The sequence below is a fragment of the Gracilinanus agilis genome, unplaced genomic scaffold (genome assembly GCF_016433145.1).
Source record: "Gracilinanus agilis isolate LMUSP501 unplaced genomic scaffold, AgileGrace unplaced_scaffold55841, whole genome shotgun sequence".
In the NCBI taxonomy this organism is placed as follows: Eukaryota; Metazoa; Chordata; class Mammalia; order Didelphimorphia; family Didelphidae; genus Gracilinanus; species Gracilinanus agilis.
Window position 1 is genome coordinate 1 of NW_025391178.1, and position 9,279 is coordinate 9,279.

The following is a 9,279-nucleotide window of genomic DNA, read 5'->3' on the forward strand; positions in this document are numbered from 1 at the left end:
GGGGGGGGGGGGAGGGCTCTGATCTCGGACTTGCTTCTGCCTGAGCAGGCTTCTGCAAAGGCCAAGCCTGGCAGGAGCCTGGCCAGCTGGGAGTGGGACCCTGATGGCAAACTTATGACACGCGTGTCAGCGCCGACCCGCAGCCCCGTGCAGAGAAGTGTGCTAGTTAAACTACAGGCGGCGCCCAATGATGGTTTTTCCTCAGTGACACCCCCAGCCCCACCCCCTCGTCATGCTCAGGTTTGGGCCCAGCCGAGCTCAGAAGGTCGCCCATCACTGGAGGGGGACGAAGTCTGGATCCACCCCCGAGAAACTTGGCCTCGAACCCTGCGTCCAGCCCGGCTGCCGGGTGACCCTGGACAGACCCCAGCCTCGGTTTGCTCCTTTATAAAATGGACCCAGAATGGCCCGTCCCTCCCAGAAGGGATGAGCCAGCCTGAGAACGCTATGCAAATGGGAGCAGCCATTGCGAATGGGCCGGAGAGCCTGGCTCTAGCCCACCCCCTCCCTCTTGTCCAAGAGAACCCTGAACCGGGGCTTCCGATTTCACCCATCTCTGGTACGGGTTTGGGCAGGTGGAGTCACCCTGCCCGCCGAGGAAAGGAGGTTCGTGTGGCACCGCGTGCTTTTGCCCACAATGCCCGGCTGGCGCCCGGCTCCCCAGGCCCGGAGTCTGGCAGGCGGCCGAGGCCGGTTCCGGCTCTTCTCTTCCAACTGGCTTTCTTTTCCTCCCTTTTTTCACAGTGGCCTTCTGAGAGCCCAGACCCCCTCCTGCTCCTCATCTGCCCGCTCCCCGCCAGGTGCCCTGGGAGCCGCAGCGGGCCCCTGCCCAGGCTCTTGGGCCCTGGGCTGCCTTGCTGTCTCCTTGTGTTGGCCGTCAAGCCCTGATTCCTCATGTTTGTTCTGTCCCTGCCAGCTCAAAGGCCGGTGATCCCTGCGGCCAGACTCCAGAGAGGGGCTGCCCAGCCCCCCCCAGTCACTCGGCCCCATCCACCCTTGCCAGGGGAACCTTCTTTCTCCCCTTCGTGTCTCTTCTTTTTGCCAGTTCCATTTTCCTTCTCTTCCCCTCCCGTCACGCACGTGCGGAGTCCTGCAGGAGAGCCTCCTGACCTGGTGGCGTCCCTCGAGCCCTTGGGAGTGTCTGTGGCCCCACGATCCTGCCCGGCTCCCTCTGCACCAGCTCCCCGGCCCGGGCATTCGGAAAGGCTCCCCGGCCCCATCAGCCCTCCCGGGGGGGAATCCCCTGGCCGCCCGCTGCCCGCCGCCTCTTAGCTTCCCTGCACAGCGGCATTTGCCTCCTGAGGCTCCCCTGGCCGGACCTGCCTCGGCCTCCCCAGGTTGGGGGGTTTTGGTCAGTGAACGGCTGCTCCTGTTTTGACTGATTTGTCTCTCCAAGTCCGGCCCTGCCCTGGCATCGGGGGTGCAAAGGGAGGCGGAGACAGGTTTGTGCCCTCAGGGCAGGTAATGGGCACGGCTGGAAGAATCTCTCCTGAGCAGTGGAGGAAAGGAAGAGGCCAGGGAGGCGGCCTGCGGAGATGGGCCTGAGATTGAAATTCGGAGTTTCTGCTTGATCCTGGAGGAAGGGGGCGTGCCCGGGATTGCCCTCGAGCGGGCCTTGCAATGAAATGGGGAGAAGTGAGGCAGGGAGGCCAGGCAGGAGGCTCGTCCACCCTCCGGGGCTGGTCTGGATGAGGATCCAGGCGGTGAGAGGGAGGGAGAGCGCGCTCGGGGGCCCCGGGAGGAGGCTGGTGCCCTCCACAGTACCAGGGAAGTTCGCTCTGTGCCGGATTTGTCGAGTCGGAGCTGCTGGCAGCTGGGGCAGGGGACTCGCATATCGGGTACGGCCCGCTCTGGGCAGCCTCGTGGCGGAAACAATCCCCAGGAGCCGGAGCCACCATTGGAGCCTGGGCTTTGCCCAGTGACTCATTAATCCGGCGGCATTCCTGTGTCCAGAGGTCCCGCGGCTAATCCGAATGGCCTGCCCGCCCCTTCCAACCTTTAATCCCTTGTCATTGTGAAGCTGCTGATTCTGGAGCCAAACAGAGGCCCGGCTTTGGGGCTCTGGACTAAGCCAGGGGAGAATTGTGGGAAGGCTGCGGGCACCGGCCCCCGCTTCCTCTGTTGCCTGGCCAGGCAGGCCCTGGGAAAGGAGCTTCCCTTGTCCGTGTCACCACGTCCCTTATCCTTTTCACTAACACCAGAATGCAAGTTCCCGTTCCTTCCTCGAAGGAAGGGCCGGGGCCAGGGAGGCCGGGCCTGCTGTGTGTCCGCGGTCCTGTGGGTGGAAGGCTTTCCTGGGGCCTTTGCCGGCGGCTCTGGCTCTGCCTCACTTCTCAGACACCCACCGGCCGCCCCACTGCAGAAAGGGCTGCCGTAGATATTGGTTTGTCCTTTCCCTGACCCCTCGGGGGCAGCACAGTGTGGAAGCACCCCGGGGACCCCCTGGCGGAGCCGAGTCTCAAAGTCACCTGAACTTGGAGAAGTCCCAAGAGTGCTCGCACTCGCCCCCAGCACCCCCTTTCCTCCTTCTCTGCCCCAGACTTCTGGGTTCTCGTCTGTCCCGATGACCCTTTTTTAGGATTTAGCTGTACCCATAGAGCTGACTCGGCAGCCGTCTTAGCGGGGTCCCTGGGTCCATCCGCAGAGCCTCGGCGTGCCCATCTGGCCTCCGGCATTTGGCTTTCTCTCGTTGGCGGTGGTGGGAGCTCTTTTGTTGCAGCCACAGCCAAATTGGGGTTCGCCGCCCCTTCCAGATCTGCAGGGTGGGTGCCCGCCGGCCAGACCGGCTCCCCGGCTTCTTTCCCATGTGACCGTTTCCCTCGCGTGCTCTGCTAGTGTGTGAAACTGGGGCCAGCCGAACCCTGGGCTCGGGCCACGGCTGGTTTGCAGCCGCCAGGCCCGCTTGTTGGACGGTGAAGGCCTCGTGGTCGAGTTCGGGTCGCCGTCCACGGGGTCGCTTGGCTCTGCTCCGCCTGGGTCTGAGGAACTCTGGGCTTCGGGTCGTCTCCGCGCCACCCCCTCCGCAGCCTGCCGGCCTCCGTGCCACGGGGCTCTCCTGGGTTGGCCTCCCCAGCTCTGTCGCTTCCCGCATCCGCGGCCCTCGTCCCCCTCTCCGGGCCGTCTCCGGCGGGGGGGCCTCCCCTTCCTGCTTCGTTTGTTCCTTCATCCTCGTAGCTCAGAGCTTAAACTCCTCCTTGGAATATACTCTTCTCCCCGGAAAGCCTGCTCAGGGCTTCGGGACCCAGGACTCTGCCCGGGCACTGGCTGGCCCGCTGAGGCTTGCCTGTTGCCAGGGGCCAGGCCTGGGCCGTCACTTCGGCTCGGCGCACCTCCTCCTGGGACCCTGGCATCTCCCTTGGCCCAGGTCTCTGGCAGCTTTCTCTGCCACTCTCTCCCACTGCCGGCACAGTCTCGGGGCTCATAGAGGGTCTCTCCCTTCCCCCCGACCCATACCCGGGCTGGCTCGGTCTTCCTCCAGCCCGCTGTCAGCCTGGGCACCCTGACTTCTCCTGACCTCAGTTTTCCCATCAGGAGGTGGGCACAATGCCCCAGCAGACTCGGCAGATGCCTTCAGCTTTAGGAAACAATAATCATGGTTGGCGCGCTGAATCTGTCAAGTTTCCAAAATGTCGGTGAGGCCCCTTTTACAGATGAGGAAACTGAGTCAGGGAGAGAGAGAGAGAGAGAGAAGCCATTGGCCAGTGTGTGTCTGAGGCAGGATTCCAGCCCAGCTCTCGGTGCCGTTCGCCGCTCTGCCTCTCCTCCTCAACTGCAGTTTTCTGGGGAAGAAGGTGCCAGTGTGGCATTGGGGCTCCTCAGGCTTGGGGCCAGAGGGGGCACCCCATTCCCCTGGCTGGTCCAGGGAGACTTGGAGGCTCCTGGCTATGTGAGCAGGCAGGCATGTGTGGGTATATTCACACACGTGCACATGCATGTGCCCACAGACCCCCCCCCTGACCTGCCCTTCTGTCTTCCAGGGGTATCAGCTCACTCATTCCTCCACTGCTTCACAATGGGCAGTGCTGCCTTCAACCTGCAAGTGGCCACGCCAGGGGTAAGTGCCCGGGGGCATCTCGGGGGTACCATCCTTCCGTGCCCATGCCCTGGGTTCTCCGGGCACCCAGGCTCAAAGGAGGGAGCCAGACCTCCTCCAGGGGGCCTGTGGGGGACTGGCCCGTGGTGGGTTCTTGCTGGAGGAGTGAGTATGTGAGTGTGTAGGAGGGAGTGTGCGTGGGAGAGAGCGTGAGCGAGTGTGAGCCAGTGTGAGTGTGCACAGACAGGTGGGCATGGGTATGTTTCCAAACAGGAAGATTGCCTTCAAGGTCTCCCCGATGGCATTTGACGGGGGGCCTAGAAGTTGGTCCATGCCTGCAGCCGGCAGGGGTGGAGGTGGCATGGGCACCGGGGCGCTTCCTTGGGCAAGAGGACGGTTCTCAGCCCGGGTTGGAGGCCGCCACAGAGCTGGGGAGGGTCCCCAAGGGCAGGGGCTGCCTTCATTCTGCCAGGAGGGGGAGGGTCGCCCCCTGCAGACGGGACGTCTTTGGAAGGTGGGGCCGATGCCTTCACCCTCACAGTGCCAGGGTCAGAGATGCGGGCATCGATTGGACGGTGTGGACGCTGGGCCTGGGTCGGGAGGAGGGAGTGGGGCACATCTGGGCACACCCAGTCACAGCTGGCATGTGTCAGCAGGGGCTTCATGTGGAAGGTGCTGCCTGGGCTGCACCCCAAAGGATGAGGCGAAGCAGGGACCAGACCCCTGGGTAGGGCCCCCCAGCTGGTCCTTTGGGATGCTTTTGGTGAGTGGCCGCCCGACTCACATAAATACTGGCACCGTGCTCCACACCAGGACGGAAAGGGGGTTTGGCCTCTGCCAACCTGCCGGTACCTAAGGAGGGAGGGAGGAAGCCTTCTTGGAGGAGGCAGCCCAGGGAGCCCCAGCTCGAGGGCACCAGAGGGCTCCCCCTTTTCGCATTTGTGCCTGACCCATCTCTCGGTTCTGCCAGGGGAAGGCCATCGACTTTGTAGGCATGAATGAGAGCAACACTCGTTGGATCCAAGACTTCCGCGTCAAGGCCTATGCCAGCCCTGCCAAGTTGGAGTCCATCGATGGTGAGCTGCAGGCAGGCAGAGGGACTCCCCTGGCATCCCCCACACCCCAGTACAAGGCGGCTCCGGGCCTGGGGGTCTCCTTATGGCAGGTGCCTCCTTGGCATCGCTCTTGGCAAGGCCGTAGCGTCTCCCAGACGAGGCTGGCCCTCAGGGGCTCTCTGGGGGTTGCTTATTTTGTTGTCTGCTCTATGCCCATCATGTCCCCTGAAGCCACCCCTTCTTCCCTCTTCCTGTCCAGGTGCCAGGTACCATGCCCTGCTCATCCCCAGTTGCCCCGGGGCACTGACTGACCTCGCCAACAGTGGCTACTTGGCCCGGATCTTGGAGCACTTCAGCGCTGAGCAAAGTAGGTGACGGGGGGCCAGCCTGGGACCCCCCAAGCTCCGGGGCCCCTTGGTGGGGGGCCTCTAGGAGGAGGCACAGGGGTGAGTCTTCTCCACGTGGGCCACTGCTAGCTGTAAGGGTTGGACTAAATATAAAAGAAATGTGGTCGCCAAAATGAATATATCTGAAGTCAACTGACTTTAGCAGTATTTATTTATATAAAATAGAGGGAAAGAGGGAAAGTAGAGAAATGAGAGAGAGGGTAGGGCACGGATCTCTCCTATCACACGAGATAATTACTCCGGCCCAGTTCAAACCAGGCAGGGCTCCTTAACTCTCCACTGGAGGACCAGGGGTCGGAGGGGCCGGTGGTGAATAAAGCAGGGGCTCCAGCCACGAGGCCTCCCCCAAGACGCGAGTCCCTTCAGGAGCCAGGAAAAAATTCGTGCCTTCTCACTCACCCTCGTGGTAATCCTAAAGGAAGGTCCAAGAGCAGTCCAAGGTCCCACACTGGAGCTCCCCCAAGGGCAAGTTTGAAGGAGAAAGACCTGGTCACAGGAAGTTGCAACCACTTTTAAAGACCCTTCCTGCGCCTTCCTTCCACTTTACGTGGCCCAATCAAAGTTTTAGAATGTAGCTTAAGTGAGGGGAGGCCTGCAACCCACATGCTACAGTGGATGACAACTCAGAAACGACTGACTGCCCCCTGGGCGATCCTAAGAAAATTCTAAAATTGTGATTGTCCACATAAAGTGGAAGAAAAGAACCATTTTATGTGTGAGCAGGCCGAGGCCCCCCTCTCAGGTGCAGGGACCCCCCTCTTTGTGCCTGGGCTTGGCCTGGAGCGTGCCTGTCTGCTTTGGTTTGCAGAGCCCATCTGTGCCGTGGGACACGGTGTGGCTGCCCTCTGCTGTGCCACGAAGGAAGACAAGTCTTGGGTGTTCCGGGATTATAGCCTGACTGGGGTGAGCCCCAGCAAAGTCCGGCCTGGGGAGCCGGGAGGGAGGCCCCTGGACACTGGGGTGACCAAAGCCTCAGGTCCCCCCGTCATGGCATTTGGGGAATGAATTGTAATTAAATTCACTGGAGGTGGATATTGACCGGAGGGGGCCAGGGCCTAGGAGAGCCCCAGGGTCTCGGGTTCGGGCTCGGGAACCCCCGGGGGGAGGAGGGGGCCTCGCCCACAGCTCCTGCCAGAGTGGCCTTGTGTGTCTTCCCAGCCCTCCGTGTGCGAGCTTGTCCGGGAGCCTGGCTTTGGTGGCCTGCCGGTCATCGTGGAAGACTTCGTGAAGGATGCTGGGGCCTGCTTCAGCGGTGAGCTCTCAGCCTGGCCCACTTTACAAAGGGGCAAACCAAGGCAGCGGGGAAAGGGGTGGGCCCTCAGCTACCCAGTGGCTCCACAGTCTGGGGTCTGCCAGGCCTGGGGCCTCAGAATCCTGTGGAAAACCCTCCCTCTGACCACGTGAGAGGGCAGACGTCACTGCCCAGGCTACCCGGTGACCACCACAGCTCTCCTGGCAGAGGGGGTGCCATGGGCCTCTGCAGGGTGATTAGGGCCACAAGTGTGTGCGGGACGGGCTGGGCCGAGTGTCCAGGTCAGCCCTGACTGGGCCATGGCCTCTCTTCTGCAGCCAGCCAGCCGGATGCCACGCACGTGGTCCTTGATCGGCACCTGGTCACGGGCCAGAACGACGCCTCCACGGTCTTGGCGGTGCAGAATCTGGTGTTCCTCTGTGGTGGCAGGTGGGCTGTGGTGGGCCTGGCGGGCCCAGGGGGAGGGGCTGGACTGTGGTCGAGGAGGTTCCTTGGAGCCGGGAGAGTGTCAGGCACTTGTGGTCAGGGCTTGGGGCACAGGAGGGGCCCCGTCTAGCAAAAGAGAGGCCGGGCTTCCCCTCCTTTGGAGACTCAGCCAGGTGGCTGGGAGAGGGGAGGCCAGAGAGGAGACGGAGGAGTTGGCCCCTGGCCTATTTGGGGCCCCTGGACCTGGGGACCAGCAGAGGGGAGCCTCATCCCGCCATCTCTCAACAGGAAGTGAGAGGAGACCTTGGCTGCAGGCTCCGGACGCCCGTGGGACCCACGATGGCTCCTGCGTCCTTCGGACCTGCCTGGGCAGAAAGAAGTAGCTTCGGCTGAGCTCCTGATGGGGGAGGGGGAGCATCCAGAGACACTGAAAATAGCGCCCCCCCCCCCCCCAGCGAGGCTTCCCTTTTTCCCGGCGTGGCTCCTTCCCCTTTGGGAGCAGAGCCCCCAAACCCCTTTCCCTGCGTGGACCCCTTGGGCGGGGGAGGGGGGGGTGCCACGTGCTCTGTGCCCTGCTGGGAGTCTCTCCTGTCCCTGGCTGCTTGCTGCTTCTCAGAATAACTGGGCGAGGCCCCTCGCTGACCGGGTGCTGAGGACCCCGGGATCCCGAGCCCAGCCCAGTTTGGGGAGCTCTGAGAGAGGGCTGAGGGCACAGGGCGAGTCTGGGCAAATGCATCCTCCTTGGGGTGCCCTCAGGAACAGGGCTGGCACCCATGCCAGGGCGCTGAGGCCCAGCAAAGACCTACGCAGGGGACCCAGATCTCGAGCAGGACCCAGCAGTCTGCTTCCTGCTTCTGAGGAAAGGGCCTGAAATGCCCTCTTGGGGCCGGGGGAACTGTTCCTGCCAACAGGGGCCCGCGTGGGCCTGGCAGAGCCCTGCCTGGCCTTCTGGGACGGCGCTGGAGGCAGGTTGGGTTTTGGGCCTCCCTCCGGCTTGGCCTGGGCTCTGGCCTCGGACAGTGGGGAGGAGGGGGCCGGGCCGGAAGGGCTGCTGGGCTCCTTCCTGGTCACTGACCATCTGGGGGAACGGCCGAGGCCCAGGGGGCCCCTAGGAGGAGGAGGGCCAGTGTGCAGGGCATCCCCACAGCCGCTACCTCGACATCCCCAGCACCGGCAGGCATCTCAGAACTGGGCGGTCCAAAGCACCGAACTCCTTCATGCAGGGGTCCCCGCCTATCTCGGCTCCCAGGGAAGGCCAGAGAAGACCCTGAAGGAGTGGGTGCCCCCCAGCCTCACGGCACCCCCCATGAAGGCCCAGCTCCTGAAGATCGGACAGCCGGGCGGTCACTCTCCTGCCCGGACGGCTGCCCAGGAACCTGGAGAACTCGCTCTGGGTCAAGTCGCCCACTGGGGTGCCCACACCCAATGAGTCTGCCCAGGAAGCTCCTGCGGGTCGGATGCCCCCCTGGACCTCTTGTCGGCTGGAGGGGCACCCCCAGGCCCTGCCACACTGACCTCCCTCCCCTGCTCTGTTGGCTTCCTCCTCCAGGAAGCCTTCTCCACTGCTCCTTCCCTTCCCAAGCTGGGAGTGCCTCAAGGACCAGGTTGGGCCAGGAGGTGCCAATACAAATTCATTCTAGCCTGTGAGAGCCCCGAAGTGTTTGTGTTGGATCTTGGGGGACACCAAGTGGAGAGGAGAGCCTGGAGGCCAGCAAGGAGGGGGTGGGCAGTGCCTCAGGGCCTGCTCATGGGGGGTAGCCCCCCCCCCAGCTGGCAGGGGGCCCAGCCACTTCCTGCCTCACTCTGGGCTAAAGTCTGCTTCGTGCAGCACCCCAGGCTGTCTGGGCCCAGATGGGGCAGCTGATGCCCAGCCCAGGGACCCCCAGAATAAAGGCCCCTCCCCTTGTGTTCCTGGGCCCTCAGGGCTGCAGGAGATAAGGAAGTGCCCCTGTTGGTGCCATGCCCAGCGCCCGGCTGGGAGCAGGCATGTTCTGGTGGCCACATAAGCCATGTGGATGCTGGAAGGGGCACCAGGAGTGAGGCAAGGGGGGGAGCGTGCACCTGGCATGAGGCTCAGCCAGGGCAAAGGCAGAGCCAGCTAAGCGT

At 63.3% G+C, this 9,279-nt stretch overlaps 1 protein-coding gene across 1 annotated transcript; it reads left to right on the forward strand.

Moving 5' to 3' along the window:
• Nucleotides 1–48: 48 nt before the first annotated feature.
• On the forward strand, nucleotides 49–8,817 carry GATD1 (glutamine amidotransferase class 1 domain containing 1; the record flags this gene model as incomplete). Its single annotated transcript, XM_044684760.1, has 9 exons — nucleotides 49–349; nucleotides 2,836–2,937; nucleotides 3,978–4,054; nucleotides 5,004–5,109; nucleotides 5,348–5,455; nucleotides 6,304–6,398; nucleotides 6,654–6,747; nucleotides 7,065–7,176; nucleotides 7,462–8,817. Coding segments are annotated over 9 exons (1,002 nt in total), but the record flags the coding sequence as incomplete, so codon positions are not given.
• Nucleotides 8,818–9,279: the final 462 nt, after the last annotated feature.